This window comes from Saccopteryx bilineata, chromosome 12 (genome assembly GCF_036850765.1).
Source record: "Saccopteryx bilineata isolate mSacBil1 chromosome 12, mSacBil1_pri_phased_curated, whole genome shotgun sequence".
In the NCBI taxonomy this organism is placed as follows: domain Eukaryota; kingdom Metazoa; phylum Chordata; class Mammalia; order Chiroptera; family Emballonuridae; genus Saccopteryx; species Saccopteryx bilineata.
The window spans coordinates 57,544,821-57,559,956 of NC_089501.1; the positions used below are offsets into that span (position 1 = coordinate 57,544,821).

General features: G+C 56.1%; 1 protein-coding gene across 17 annotated transcripts in view; it reads left to right on the forward strand.

The window, feature by feature from the left end:
• Positions 1–15,136, forward strand: part of AFDN (afadin, adherens junction formation factor) — a 145,501-nt gene that overhangs the window by 110,877 nt on the left and 19,488 nt on the right. For all 17 annotated transcript variants that reach the window (XM_066247700.1, XM_066247707.1, XM_066247709.1 and 14 more), the window contains 6 exons: positions 10,431–10,496; positions 10,622–10,695; positions 11,108–11,226; positions 12,801–12,995; positions 13,534–13,625; positions 13,905–14,096. In XM_066247700.1, the coding sequence (XP_066103797.1) occupies positions 10,431–10,496; positions 10,622–10,695; positions 11,108–11,226; positions 12,801–12,995; positions 13,534–13,625; positions 13,905–14,096 (738 nt within the window). The remainder of the gene's footprint in view (positions 1–10,430; positions 10,497–10,621; positions 10,696–11,107; positions 11,227–12,800; positions 12,996–13,533; positions 13,626–13,904; positions 14,097–15,136) is intronic.

The following is a 15,136-nucleotide window of genomic DNA, read 5'->3' on the forward strand; positions in this document are numbered from 1 at the left end:
TCCCCGGGAGGGCTCACCTGCAGCCATGGTGTGCTCAGGTGGGCTGTGCGAGTCTGCGCAGGGGCTTCGTGGGGCGGCTCCGAGTGTGATGGGGGAGGTGAGCTCTCACCAGTTTTCCAGTGGAGGTGGCGGTGTTGCCGGGGCCGTGTGGCGCGTGGACAGAAGGCTGCGCTGGCGGCTCTGGCTAACACATGTGCTAACGCAGATCTGTGGGGCGACGGCTCTCGGGGCGGTGGCTGCAGCGGAACTGGTGGGTGAGGGGAACTAGCCAGCGTGCCCGGTCCTCTTCCGCACCTGGTGTGGGGCGTCGCTTCCTGAGGGCGGGCTGCTGGGAGCCGCCCGCTTGCTTGGCAGGGGCCCTCGAGTTCGGTGGTGAGCATGCTCACTCGAGATTTGGGGTGCCTGTTGGCTAGATAAGGAACATGTCATCTAGTACGGAGTGAAATGTGTGAGTATGGAACTCAGAAAGAGCCAAAGGTGACGGCTTCTAGATGGTGCAGAGCAGTCTTTCAACGGCTGGTCTGCGGACCAGTCTGAGAGAGGTCCCACCCTGCTGCCGTGTGAAGACTGTAGACCCAGTGGTCTTGGGTGAATTTGCTTGTTCTCGGGGTGATTTCTGCCTAGCGGTCCGCTAAGTCATGCTGTTGTCACCAGTCCCCATGGCTGACCACGGGTGCCGTCGGGAAGCAGGTCGGGAACGGTCTGCAGCTGGGTGCTGCACCCACATGCAGCACGGCTGCGAGGCGTCCCTGCCTCTCACTGAGACGCGCTGTGCTGTGGTGGGCAGCTCTGAGCTGCAGGCGGAGCCGGGCCCTGCCCGCCGGGGGCCTTGCCGCCCCGGGCAGACCTCCCTGGGCCCAGCACAGCGATGGGCGTGTGGTGCCCTCGGAAGGGGCGGGGAGCCTTGGGAGACGCTCTGAGCCTCAGGTGGCCCCACACGGCCCTCACCTGCCTCGGGGGTGCTGTCGTCGCTGCGGGGTGCATCCCTTCCTGCAGGAAGCCTGGCGCCGTGCCGCGCTACGTCTTCCCGGAGCCTCGTGTGCTGGGTGGCGTCTGCACTGAGCTGTGGTGGTCTGTCCCTGGCCCAGGCTTCCTCTGTGTTTTCCTAATTAGCGTGCGGCTTAGCTGCTGGGAGCTGGACGCTGTTCTGACGTGGAGCTCCCTGGTGCCCCGGCCACGCCGCGGCTCTGCTTATGACATCCAGATGATCTGGAAGACTGTGCCGTGCACTGTTGAAAACAGGGCTTTGCAGAGTGAGCACGCTGGTTTTTACTCATCTGTGGGACAACACGCTGCTTCCTGTTTGGATTTTTAAAATACAAACAATTCCATCCTTTTTATTCCTCTGGCTCTTTTTAAAGTTTAATAAAGTACAAAGTGAACAAAAGTCAGAGCTGGCTGGTTACGTAAGTCTGAGTGTCCGTGTTGAGTGCCGCGCAGTGTCGCTGCGCCCGGCTCAGCGCAGTGCTGACCCGTCTCACCGCCCAGCTGTGCCGGCCGCTGCTGACGCTGAGAGAAGTGGGCCGTTGTTTCCCGTGGGAGCAGCCGGGGTCCTCGCTGCCAGATGTGGTTCTCTGTGGTCGGGAGAGCGGGCCCCGCGGTGAGTGTCCTCAGGGCGCGTGGGAGTGGGAGTGGGTGTGGGTGTGGGTGTTCCCCTGCGTGCTGGAACTGCCGTCTTCCGAGAAGGTTCTTTCTTCCATTGTAACTTGTTTAAACCTGCCACTAATTAACGCCGTGGAAGCAGCCTTTTAGTGCAGCTTGTGGTTACATGCCCGGATGTTTGTTGCTTTTTGTTCTAATGCTGCAAGTTCTTAAGATTCATAAAAATAGAAGGCTCCTCTATGTTTTTTACAAGGAAAAAACAGTTTAACCCTGCTGATTGTAACACAGTGGATATTGCTTGAAATAATTGTAACTATAGCCACTACTTTGCCGAGGATATACACAGAAATATCCATGACTTAACTTTGTCTTGGCTAAATAAGGTGGTTATTAAAACGGTCGGCTTTCTCTAAAACCTGTTCTTTTCAAAGGTAAACATAAAATAATCGTTTTAAAAGTTCTTAGGAGTGTTTTACTATTTTACTTAAAAATAAATGGTTAATTCAATAGTGTCTTAAAGATAGTTTTATTTGTGCTTTAAGTATTTAAGTCTTAGCTTAACACACAAAATAAGATTCCTCGGAGGGGAAAAACAGTTGACTAGCATACCACCTTCTCACACATGAACTATAATTTAGTGCTTTGAAGAATTTAAGCCCTTTATTGTGTGTTCTTTAATGTTCTCATTGTGACCCCAGGGGAAAACCTTGTCAGAGAAGGGAAGTCGGGAAGTTCCGAGTCCTTCTCAGGGTCGTCCGCAGTGCTCTGTGTGCAGTCAGTTCTCCGTGGAAATGCCAGAGATGACTCTCTGCACGAGCAGTGCCCACAAGCTGGGAAGTAGTATTTTATATTTTAAGTCAAACAGCAGAAACGTAAATTATATAAAAGGATGATGTTTTCACCTGTTTCATGTTAGCCTGAGTGCTGATTCGTAGGGTGGCGGGACGGGGGCTTCGGGGGCGGGTTCAGTAGGAGCCTCGGTGTTGACTCGGCGAAGCAGAGCCTCCTCCCACGTGTGCTCAGAGAGGACGGCGCTGTCGCTGGGGTCCACCCTGTGTAGGGAGCCTTCAGGCCCCCGACCTCGCCCAGGCACCCTCAGCCAAGGCTTGAAGGTTGCGGGGCGCCCCTGTGTGAGCTGTGTGGGAGCGTGGGGGGCTGTGGGGTCCTCTGCGTTGGTCTCTGCTCTTTGAGTCGCAGATCACTTTGAGGGTCTCAGGAGAGCTCTGGCCTCTGCCCTGGGGGCATCCGCACAGGGCATGTTGGCGTAGCTGTTGGGCATGGCCCTCCTGCAGCCTGTCTGTGAGACCCAGCTGGACAGCTGGAGAGGCTCCCGTGCGGTTCCTTCCCTTCATTTCGTGTTGGTGGGAAAGGTGGATGTTGCGATATCTTTTGTTTCGCAACCCATGCAAAGAGTAAACAAGTGAGCAGAGCTGGCCTGGAGCCCAGCTCACGGAAGTCAAGCTTGAACTTGCTGCCCCACCCCCACCACCCCCCGCCGGGAGCACCGCCCGCCGGGAGCACCGCCCGCCCACCTTCTGGTGCTGAGCATGAGTGTCTCACGGAGGAGTTTTCACACTGATCATTTCAGAATTAAGGTAACATCAACCAAAAAGAGAGCTTTGCAGTGTTTTCAGACTCCAGTCTGAGGGTTCATAGTTACTGAATCAGAGCCGTCTGTGTGACTGGAAGTGCTGGCTCAGCCTGGAGCAAGGAGGGTGGGCAGAGCCCTGCCCAGCGCCTGATGAGTTTTAAATATTCCTGGGCCCTGAGGTCATCCCAGCCCACGCGTTGCTCTGGGGTGGGAGCTGTGGTCCAGTCTGTGGTCCCGGCCTGAGAACAATGGGTTGAGTTCCTGCTGCTCCGGCTGCCTATCTTTCTTCCTCCTGCTGCCTTTTTTTTTTTTGATTGTGTTTTAATGATGTTTTTATGTTGTTAATCATCTCATCCGCCCTCTCACTTGGAGCCTGCCCCTGGAATGTTGGGAGCCCGCGTTCCTTCCGACTGAGTCTCAGTGTTGGGAGGTGAGGTGCCTGTACTTTGAAGTCTCCCCAGAGGTGAGTTAGAAGAGGTAGGGGAGAAGAGGACTTGGGAGCAGCCTCTCCTTGTGGCCGTTTCTGCTCGGACACAGAGCCGCTGTGGATGGGTGCGTGTCCTCCTCCGTCCTGGGGAGGGTGCTGGGGGCAGCGAGGGGTCGTGCCGGCCTCTGACCGTTCTATAGTGTTTGGGGGCCTTTGTCGGTTCATGTCCTGCCCCTCTCTCCCCCGTTTCCGCTTCACCCTCTCCTCCCTCGCTGCCTCCCGGTCCCCACCACGGTCTCCCTGTCTCCCAGGAGAGGAAGCAGTGGCCGCGTGCAGTGTGCGCTTGGTGCTGAGATCACGCGCAGCCATCTTCATTGTTGCGTGTCCGTTGTTTTTTATAAGGACAAGGACCTGGATCTTTGCATGCGTTGCAGTGCCTGGCTTAGCCTGTTTGAGTCTTGCTCTCCGGTTGCCTGCAGTGGTGAGGGGGACAGAGGCCGCCCCGGTGCGCGCGCGGGAGGGCCGGGTCCTTGCGGACCTGAGTCAGCTCAGTGCAGAGCGGAGTCGAGCTCTTCGTGACGCCCCTGCCTCGGGGAGAGCTCAGTGCGTCTGGAAGACCCTTTCCAAAAGGAGTCTCATTGGCTAAATGAGGAATGAGTGGTTCCGGATGATCATGCTCATTCTTTTAACTTTGCAAATAAGAAATACACTAAAAAAATAAGTTTTTCACATTCCAGTTTAGGTACCTTTAGGCAAGCAATTCTTAAAATTCTATAGCCTTTTTATACGTTTATGTTGTGTTTTCAGTTTTCACAATTGGTTACTTGTCCTGAGCCGGGCACTCGGGGTGTGGGGGGGCCGTGCTGTGTCCCCGCCATTGCACGCTGGCTTCCTCGTCCCGGGCCGGGCACTCGGGGTGGGGGGGGGCCGTGCTGTGTCCCCGCCATTGCACGCTGGCTTCCTCGTCCCGGGCCGGGCACTCGGGGTGTGGGGGGATCGTGCTCTGTCCCCGCCATTGCACGCTGGCTTCCTCGTCCCGGGCCGGGCACTCGGGGTGTGGGGGGACCGTGCTGTGTCCCCGCCATTGCACGCTGGCTTCCTCGTCCCGGGCCGGGCACTCGGGGTGTGGGGGGACCATGCTCTGTCCCCGCCATTGCATTGCACGCTGGCTTCCTCGTCCCGGGCCGGGCACTCGGGGTGTGGGGGGACCGTGCTGTGTCCTTGTCATTGCATTGCACGCTGGCTTCCTCGTCCCGGGCCGGGCACTCGGGGTGTGGGGGGACCGTGCTGTGTCCCCGCCATTGCACGCTGGCTTCCTCGTCCCGGGCCGGGCACTCGGGGTGTGGGGGGACCGTGCTCTGTCCCCGCCATTGCACGCTGGCTTCCTCGTCCCGGGCCGGGCACTCGGGGTGTGGGGGGGCCGTGCTATGTCCCCGCCATTGCACGCTGGCTTCCTCGTCCCGGGCCGGGCACTCGGTGTGGGGGGATCATGCTGTGTCCCCGCCATTGCACGCTGGCTTCCTCGTCCCGGGCCGGGCACTCGGTGTGGGGGGACCGTGCTCTGTCCCCGCCATTGCATTGCACGCTGGCTTCCTCGTCCCGGGCCGGGCACTCGGGGTGTGGGGGGACCGTGCTCTGTCCCCGCCATTGCACGCTGGCTTCCTCGTCCCGGGCCGGGCACTCGGGGTGTGGGGGGACCGTGCTCTGTCCCCGCCATTGCACACTGGCTTCCTCGTCCCGGGCCGGGCACTCGGTGTGGGGGGATCATGCTGTGTCCCCGCCATTGCACGCTGGCTTCCTCGTCCCGGGCCGGGCACTCGGTGTGGGGGGATCATGCTGTGTCCTTGTCATCCACGCACTGGGGCTGGCGCTGCTGACACCCACAGGCTGGGAAGTCTGTCCCTCCCAAGCGCTGTCTGGTAGAGGGGAAGGTGCCCACGGCCGTTTTACATTTTGTATTAGCCATTTTGGAAAAAAACAGGTGAAATTAATTTTAATAATGTTTTATTTTATGCATTATGTCCAAAATGTTCTGATTTCAACACGTAGTTACTGTGCATTAATTAGAGAGCTTGGGCATATTGGACACTTGCTCACACACACTGCAGCTGGGGTGTGTGGCCGGGGGCCACTGTCCCGGGCAGCGCAGGCAGATCGTCTCACCAGCATCCGAAAAGCGGTGCTTGACACTCCTGTCGTCGGCTTTGGGGCCGTGCTACACGGCTCGTGTTCCGTCCGCTCACTGACATGTGATACGAGAGAATGACAGCGTCTAGACCCCGTTCTCTCTCTCATAGAAAAGGCACAGAATTACCATGAGGTGAACTTTAATTGTGTGTGTGTGTTTGTATTGTGTACAAACTAGAAGAGTTATTTTAATAACTTTTAAGTTCAGTCTAGATTAGTGTGTACTTTATTGCTAATACAGACATAAGTGGTTTACTATTTCTGAAATTAAAGTTTGTACCATTTTCTTTATAGTAGTCTACAACATTCTTGTTTTTATTCAAAGTGGGGCAGACAGCGTGACCTTCATGGTGCAGGAGCTGCTGTGCTATGTCAGGGGCAGTGTGCTAGGACCTTCCAGGAGCTGACCTGTTCCCAGGACCTGCTTCCCAGCAGAGGTGAAGCAGAGCTTATGGACTCTCTCCCCAGACAGGGTGGACATTCCAGGCCAAAGCCGCTGTGGGCCGACTGGGACATGGGATTACCTCTGAGCTGGCCTGAGTCTGTGCTGTTTGGGGTTGAGAGTAGTTACCCGTGTGGATCTGAGATGGCACGCATGCAGGGGGGGGGGGTTCCGTGTGGATCTGAGATGGCACGCATGCACGGGGGGGGGTTCTGTGTGGATCTGAGATGGCACGCATGCACGGGGGGGGGGAGTTTCCGTGTGGATCTGAGATGGCACGCATGCACGGGGGGGGGTTCCGTGTGGATCTGAGATGGCACGCATGCACGGGGGGGTTCCGTGTGGATCTGAGATGGCACACATGCACAGAGTCAGGGTTCCGTGTGGATCTGAGATGGCACGCATGCACAGGGGGGGTTTCTGTGGATCTGAGATGGCACACATGCACAGAGTCAGGGTTCCGTGTGGATCTGAGATGGTACGCATGCATGGGGGGGTTCCGTGTGGATCTGAGATGGCACGCATGCACAGGGGGGGTTCCGTGTGGATCTGAGATGGCACACATGCACGGGGGGGGTTTCCGTGTGGATCTGAGATGGCACGCATGCATGGGGGGGTTCCGTGTGGATCTGAGATGGCACGCATGCACAGGGGGGGTTCCGTGTGGATCTGAGATGGCACGCATGCACGGGGGGGGTTCCGTGTGGATCTGAGATGGCACGCATGCACAGAGTCAGGGTTCCGTGTGGATCTGAGATGGCACGCATGCATGGGGGGTTCCGTGTGGATCTGAGATGGCACGCATGCACGGGGGGGTTCCGTGTGGATCTGAGATGGCACACATGCACAGAGTCAGGGTTCCGTGTGGATCTGAGATGGCACGCATGCACAGAGTCAGGGTTCCGTGTGGATCTGAGATGGCACGCATGCATGGGGGGTTCCGTGTGGATCTGAGATGGCACATGCATGGGGGGTTCCGTGTGGATCTGAGATGGCACATGCATGGGGGGTTCCGTGTGGATCTGAGATGGCACGCATGCACAGAGTCAGGGTTCCGTGTGGATCTGAGATGGCACGCATGCATGGGGGGTTCTGTGTGGATCTGAGATGGCACATGCATGGGGGGTTCCGTGTGGATCTGAGATGGCACGCATGCATGGGTGAGGGTTCCTCAGCGTGTTTCTTCTCCAGGTATTCACCCCTAGTTGTGTTTTTCTAAAATAACTTCCTGCGGACTGTAATTTCTCTGTACAGCAGTCATAGTTACAGTTTCTTCATGGCCAGTTTATAGCTCTGAGCTGCATGTGAATTACAGACAGGATTCGATTCGGGTGATTGCAGAACGGAGGTGGGAAGGGGCTCACGCCCCGAGAGGCGGCCTGCAGCAAGGGCACACGCTGGTGGGAGGGAACCTGGTCGTGGGAGGCAGTGTGCCCAGAGGCGTGGGGAGCACTTCCTAGGAGAGCGGTGTGGGTGGAGACCCCCTTTGGGAGAGGCAGTGCCAGCCGGCGTCTCGATGCCTCTTAGAATATTCTAGATCACATTCCTTACTCTGCACCACCTTCCACAAGAGCTGCCAAGAGTAGTTTTTAAAATGGGTTCCATGATGCCTTCCCGATGACTGAGGTAGAGTTAACTTTTGTGACCAGTCTTAACAGACCTTTTAGGCACTGATGCATCTTTTTTTGAATTGAGGTCTCTATCTCCTTGGGGGAAGGACTCCTTTTCTGACGAGGGTCTTGCTTGGAATGAAGAGAAATGACTGAACTTAGAATTTAGGTAAATGACCATCATTTAAGAGAATAATCTCTCTCATGGCTCCAGTGTGATGCTTTCTCATCACACGTTCGCTGACAGGACCGGGTCTGAGTGTCCCTTTTGGAAACAACACACTTGGTGCCACAGTCAGAAATGCTGAGGGTCTCTCTTTGAACTGTCTATAATTCTCATGCAGCTCAGAGCTATAAACTGGGCATGAAGAAATTGTAACTATGACTGCTGTACAGAGAAATTACAGTTCCATAGAAAGTTATTTTAGAAATACACAACTGGGGTGAATAGAAAACACGCTAAGGAGCCCCCACTCTGTGCATGCGTGCCATCTCAGATCCACACGGAACCCCACCCTGTGCATGCGTGCCATCACAGATCCACACGGAACCCCCACCCTGTGCATGCATGCCATCACAGATCCACACGGAACCCCCACCCTGTGCATGCGTGCCATCTCAGATCCACACGGAACCCCCACCCTGTGCATGCGTGCCATCTCAGATCCACACAGAACCCCCTGTGCATGTGTGCCATCTCAGATCCACACGGAACCCCCTGTGCATGTGTGCCATCTCAGATCCACACGGAACCCCACCCTGTGCATGCGTGCCATCTCAGATCCACACGGAACCCCCTGTGCATGTGTGCCATCTCAGATCCACACGGAACCTCCACCCTGTGCATGTGTGCCATCTCAGATCCACACGGAACCCCCACCCTGTGCATGCGTGCCATCTCAGATCCACCCGGGTAACTACTCTCAACCCCAACAGCACAGACTCTGAACGTACAGTGTCATCAGTGTTCTGTTACCAGCTCATATAATGGGCGTAGCAGCTGCTTCCTGACCTGCCCATGTGCGCCGTAGGACACTGGACTTCCTCACAAGAAGGCATTGTTTTCCCCAGAAGGACGTGGCCCCGTTCAGCAGGCTGGCCAGGCGGGGGCCAGGGAAGCCTCTGTGAGGCCGGTAGGAGCCCGGGGCCTTGCAGCTGGGACACAGCAGAGCTTGTGTGACAGGGAGGGCGACCCAGGAGTCGGGGTGGGAGGCCTGGGCAGGCGCAGCGCATCAGAAGGAGGGGTTTGTGCAGCATTCTGGGGCGTGGGCCCTGAAGCCGGTCTCCCGGGCACAGGGTGTGTGAGGCTCGAGCCTGGCCTGGGGGCCTGGACTGGACTTCAGCTTGTGTAGGGCCTTCGTTCACTCAACCACAGCAAACAAGGAGCACAGTGCCTCCCAAGATGGAATTGTCGTGTTCAATGGAGCCATTTTATGCTGTTTTCCAAAAGAAGGTGTGTGCTACCTGTTTGTAGGCTCACAAAACAGTCACACACTGTGTGCTGGATCTTCCCTGGGGGCGAGCAGGGTGTGCCCTCGGCCCTGCCGACCTGCTCGCTGGGCAGACGCCTGTCCACTCCGCACTGGCACTGAAGGGGAGGGGCGGGGCTTCCAGCGGGAATGCTGAAGCAGGAGCATTGTAGAAACAGTTTCAGTTACGTCACTTGTTAAAATCTCTGTCCTTGAACTTTCTGTGACACCTTTCTACATTTCTGCTTTTGTGAAACAACACTTCACAACTGTTGGAGTGGCTGTGACCTAACAAACATAACGTATATCCAGTTGTAGACTATTGGCCGCAAATACCCACAGGAGGTTTTACGCATAAGATTGCTTCCTTCGGGCTCCAGCAGGCAGTCAGTCCAGTTTGATTCGTGGGTTACAGCTGTGATGTCCCAGCAGAGCCCCGTCATTCTGGAGACGGTTGTGTGCATTCCTGCGCCTGTCCCCCTGCGGTTCCTCTGCTCCGCCAGGGAACGCCCCGTGGGGCTCACGTGGTCCGTGTGGCCGGGCCTGGGGCCACGTGGTCATCTGCAGCACCTGCCCCTCAGAGAGGCCAGTGCAGAGCGTTTTCTGCATAATCTTCCTCCACCTGAGACCCTTTTTCTGTTTGCTGCAGAAATTGTTTCTTGTTTTACATTTTAAACTAAGGGTGTAGAGGGTTTCAGGTAAGTACTGGAATGCAAAACTCCTGTAATTAGTTGCATTTGTATTAAAGTGATTAATATGTATCACGGGAGTGGTTTTCACTCACTCACCTGTAGCTGTTCATGACCCATCTGAAACTAGTGTAGGATTCGGTCTGTCTTATCATTGGTTTATTAATAACTGACTGACTTTTCAGGAGTAATTTTTCTGAATTTGGAAACATAGGTTCAGTTCCTGTAAGTTTCTTTACGTTTACCAAATAGAATGTTTATTTTATAAACATAGTGTTGATGTTTCTAATTTTCACATAGAAACAAGACTCAGGATTTTATAATGGTCTTCAGTGTACGTGTTTTATTTTACTGCACGGTGTTGTGTTTCCTCCTGTGTCCCCAACGCGGTGTCCCTGCGCTTGCTCCCCCAGGGTGCCGGCCAGGATAAGCTGGGGATCTACGTGAAGTCTGTGGTGAGAGGAGGCGCGGCCGACGTGGTCAGTATAACGTGCACAGACGGGTGACAGGGGATAAGGGCTGGTCTCGTTAGTTGTGGACGTTGCGTACCGGGTGCTGGAAGCAGACTGACTGTCCTCGTCCCCTGTCCCCTGTCCCCGCACAGGACGGCCGGCTGGCTGCCGGGGACCAGCTCCTCAGCGTGGACGGACGGAGTCTGGTAGGACTCTCTCAGGAAAGGTAGGGTTTGTTTGCTTATGCCCGATACTAAGTGAACACTTGTAGGGATGCATCACGTTGCGTTTCGGAATCGGAAGATGAAAAATAATGTTAAAAGGCTGTGTCCTTAACTCCTCACCTGTTCAAGTGTGGATCTCTTAGTATGCATGGCATTTCATTTGTTAGCACGATGTAAATGTATTTCAGTCAGGAGCAGTTTCTCGGAAGTTTAAAAACATGTTCTTCACACTTCCTGAAGCCTGTTCCTCCTGTGACAACAGGGGAGTGTGGGGTCACACACAGAGGACAGGAGTGGACAGCGGGCCGTCTGTCTGCGGGTCGGCACGCCCCTCGCAGCAGTCGGGACAGGCCCCGCGGGAGCAGGGCGATAGGGTGCTCCCTCTTTCCTACGCCTGTCCTCCTGTGTTCTCAGGGCGGCAGAGCTCATGACAAGGACGAGCTCCGTGGTGACACTGGAAGTTGCGAAGCAAGGAGCCATCTATCACGGTCTTGCCACCCTGCTCAACCAGCCGTCCCCGATGATGCAAAGACGTAAGGACTGTGGAGAGCGCGAGCGGGTCTGCTCCCGTGCCTGTGGCCCTCCCACGGGGGTGCCCGGCACTTAAGGTCGGGCGCTTGTAGTGTTAACACACCTACAGAGAGCAGGTGTTCATGGTCAGAGTCCCAGCTCCGCAGAGGAGGACACTGAGGACGCCAGTTGCTGGAGCCAGGATTCGGACGTGGACCTTTGAGCCACAGTGGTTAATTCGTTAGGTTATCTGTCCCCAAGAGCCAGGGAGCCTGGCCCCCACAGCCTGGCCTCCTGCTGGAACCTCCCGCAGGCACAGGGCGGAGCTCCAGCCGCAGGGGGCAGACGGCTGTTTCGATAGGTACACACAGCGTGTGGTCTTCAGAGAACAGGCAGAATTTTCTACCAGAGGAACCTCTGTGCATATGAGTAGTAACTGTAGTCCTGGGGCTGCTGAGAGAGGATGTGATTATCTCGTTAGGTGTAGACAAGCTCAGTTATTTGAATAAAGTAGTATGTTGGTCAGAACCAAGGTTTTGTAGCTACATCAGAAATCTCAGAATAAAAATCAGTATTAATGTAGGACTCTTTAAAGAAGAAGTTAGTTCAGAAGCCACGGGGAAAGGTGAGGCACAGTGTGTTTCCAGTCGTTCTGTTTTCACATCTCGCTCTTCCGAGCCCACTTGGCTGACTGCGTGCCCAGAGTTTGGCCTTGGTAGAGCTCTTGTTCAGAGTTCAGACTCTGGGAACTTCACAGCCCGGAGCTCAGAGTCCAGACCTCCTGGTAGCGGAAACGAGAACAGAAGTGCCCAGGGCCTGGGCCTGCCCTTCTACTGGAACGGGAAGAGAGTGCCTTAAAAATCACCAGTGTACTCGATGCCTGGACTCAGCGTGTTTTGTACTTTAAGATATTTCTTTATTGAAGGATTTTAGAGAGAGAGGAACAGAGGTGGGGGAGAGAGACAGTCGAGCTGTTCCTGTGTGTGCCTCGACCGGGATCAAACCAGCAGCCTCTGTGCTTGGGGACGATGTTCTAACCAATTGGGCTGTCCGGCCAGGGTGTATTCTTTCTTCATAGCATAAGACTTAACATTTTGGTTGTCTGATTTCGAGGTTTGTAGTCATTTCAAAGAAGCAGACTAGGTAGTGTTAGAAATCAGAGGGGGTTTTAGAAGATAGTAAACCGAGTCACCAGGCAAGAAGCCAACAGGAGTAAAAGGTAGGAGCCGAGGGTCCCGTCAGGGCGGCTACAAGAATTCATGTATTTAAAGAGCGAGGGAGGGAAGTGTATATATTTTTGGTTTTTTTTTAAAAAGTTACTTTAAAACAGGTTGTGTTACTCTAGTTTTATTACTTGAAACAGGTAACTTTATATGAGCAAATAAGCTTTGAAAAAGTCCCTTTTCCCAGTAATGCTAGTTAAATGCTTTATTCCCTAGTAAGATTTTATGCTTATATAAAAATCACCTACTACTTTGCTAAAAGCAAGTTTTACTTAGCAGTTTTAAATGTTTGTAGGATCGTGTCTCCTTTAAAAATAAGTGGGGCTGTGAAGCCCAGCCTGGAATGACCCTTCCTGCCCGTGCTCTGGTTTCAGTGGCCGACCGCCGCGGCTCCGGCAAGCCCCGGCCGAAGAGCGAAGGCTTTGAGCTCTACAATAACTCGGCTCAGAACGGGTCGCCCGAGAGCCCTCAGCTGCCGTGGGCGGAACACAGGGAGCCACGGAAGTCTCCCGGCGACGACAGGCTCCTGAAGAACAGAGCCGACCACCGGTCCAGCCCCAACGTGGCGAGTAAGGGAGCCCTGTGCCCCTCCTGCCCTGGCCCGAGGGCAGCCGCCCCAGCCGGCGCCCAGCCACGGGGGAGGGGGGGGTGGGGGGGTGGCAGGCGGTGCTCCGTGGTTGTTGCCGACACGCAGATACTGCTGCACACACAGCTGCCTGGCGTGTTGGGAGGGGTGTTCTCGAGTCAGGAGAGGATGCTGGGGGAGCCCTCTGCGTGGGGCTGCTTGTGGCAGGTGCCCGGGCACTGTCCCCACGGGGTCGGCAGACTGCCCCTACCCACCAGGACACAGAGGGTTTCTACACTTTCAGAAGGTAACAAGTAAAAGAAACAGTATATGAATGTGCAGCACGTACAGGTTAGCGGAGCGTAGGAGACAGGCTGCCGGCCCTGTTCTCGGGGACCTCCTGGCTCTGGGCTCAGCCACACAGAAGGGAGGGCGTGAGGAGCCCCACGGGCGCCTGGTGCTCACTTCTGACTGCTCCAGGGAACTCTGGCGACATAGCCACTGGTTTACCTGATGCACGTTTCTGACCGTCTTCCCGCCAGACCAGCCCCCGAGTCCTGGAGGGAAGAGTGCCCACGCCCCTGGAGCAGCTGTGAGGATCACATCCGTCTCCACAGGGAACCTGTGTGCCGAGGTCCGAGCCTGCACCAGCGTCCACGCTCTCTCCTTAGTTTCCCCGGAGTAGTCCACAGACTGCCCTGCCGACAGCTCTGAGGGCTGCGTGTGTCCACGTTCTTGCTCGCGGGGGTGGGGGGGGAGCTCATGTGTTTTCATTACATAGGATCACACATTTAACTTCTGACATGGTTTTCAAAATAAGTAATACTATATTGTGACAGAGACCCTTGGAAGTTAAATGAGTCCCCTGAGCACGTTGTGAGAGCTCACTTCTCTTCCTTATGCACGTTTGCAGGAGCAGAGCCCCCCACCTCGCCCCGAGGCCTACCCCATCCCCACGCAGACATACACCAGGGAGTACTTCACGTTCCCCGCCTCCAAGTCCCAGGACCGGGCGGCTCCGGCCCCTGCTCACAGCCAGTGGCCGACGTACGAGGAGGAGGTGCACATGCATGTGGACAGTGGTCACCCCGGTGCCACCCTGCAGGTGAGGGCTCCCGTCCCACAGGGTGGGCCTCGGCGCTGCTCCTGGGCGAGGGCCGTGTGTGCCAGGGGCTGCCTGGGCAGCACGACCCACATGGCGCGGTGTCCCTGCCCGGGACGAGCTGTGCACAGTATGCAGTGTTGTTAGTGCTGCTGGGGCACTGGGTCCAGCTGTGGCTGACCCTGCACTCCCACGGGACATGACCGAGGAGCGTGGGCGAGCTTCACGCCCGAGCTGAGGAGCTGGGGTCCAATCCTCGTCGGTAGACCTGGTCAGAGGAAGTTATCAGATGTGTTGTTCTTTTCAGAAAGGTAACATGCATTGTGAAGTGCTGGGGGAAAAATTCAGTGTTTGCTTAAAAGCAGGTGTGGTCTGGCCATGCAGCAAGCATGTGCTGGGCAGAGAATTCCAGGTGGTCACTGTGGGTTCCGTGGTCAACGGTGCTTCCGAGCTGGGAGGTGTGGGCTGAGCCCAGGAGGATGAGGAAACAGGAGGCAGTGTGAGGACGGTGACGGAGAGCCCAGCGTCTGAGGGTCCGTCCCGTCGGCACACCTAGAAGGCTGTCCTCTCTACCCTCCAGCCCGGGCAGCCGGGCGCTGGCTGTGAGATGAGGTCTTCTCCACGCTTCTCTTTAACGGGACAGAGCCCTGTGCCCTGTGCCCTGTGCCCTCCAGCCTGTCTTGTTCTCCCTTGGGAGCAGGTGACTGGAAGCGGTCCCACACCTTCACCTGCTGTGGACGGGGCTTGGTGGCGCCCTGCGTTTCACACTTACACCTGCTGGCTGCTCTGTCTCGCAGCAGGGGTCAGACTGGGAGCCCAGGGTGTCAAAGGCCAGAGGTCGCTCGGGTAGATACGGAAACGACTAGTGGTGATGGTGGACTTCGTGGGGGGGGGTGCAGGTCAGGGGAGTAAGCACCAGGGGCTAGAAGGCCGTCTTCAGGGAGCCCGTGTGACTCGGGGTCACTTGGTAGAGCCACAGAGGGGACCTGCACATGTGTCTGAGGTGGGACCCCTGAAATGCGCCACGTAGAAGTGCCTGCTCT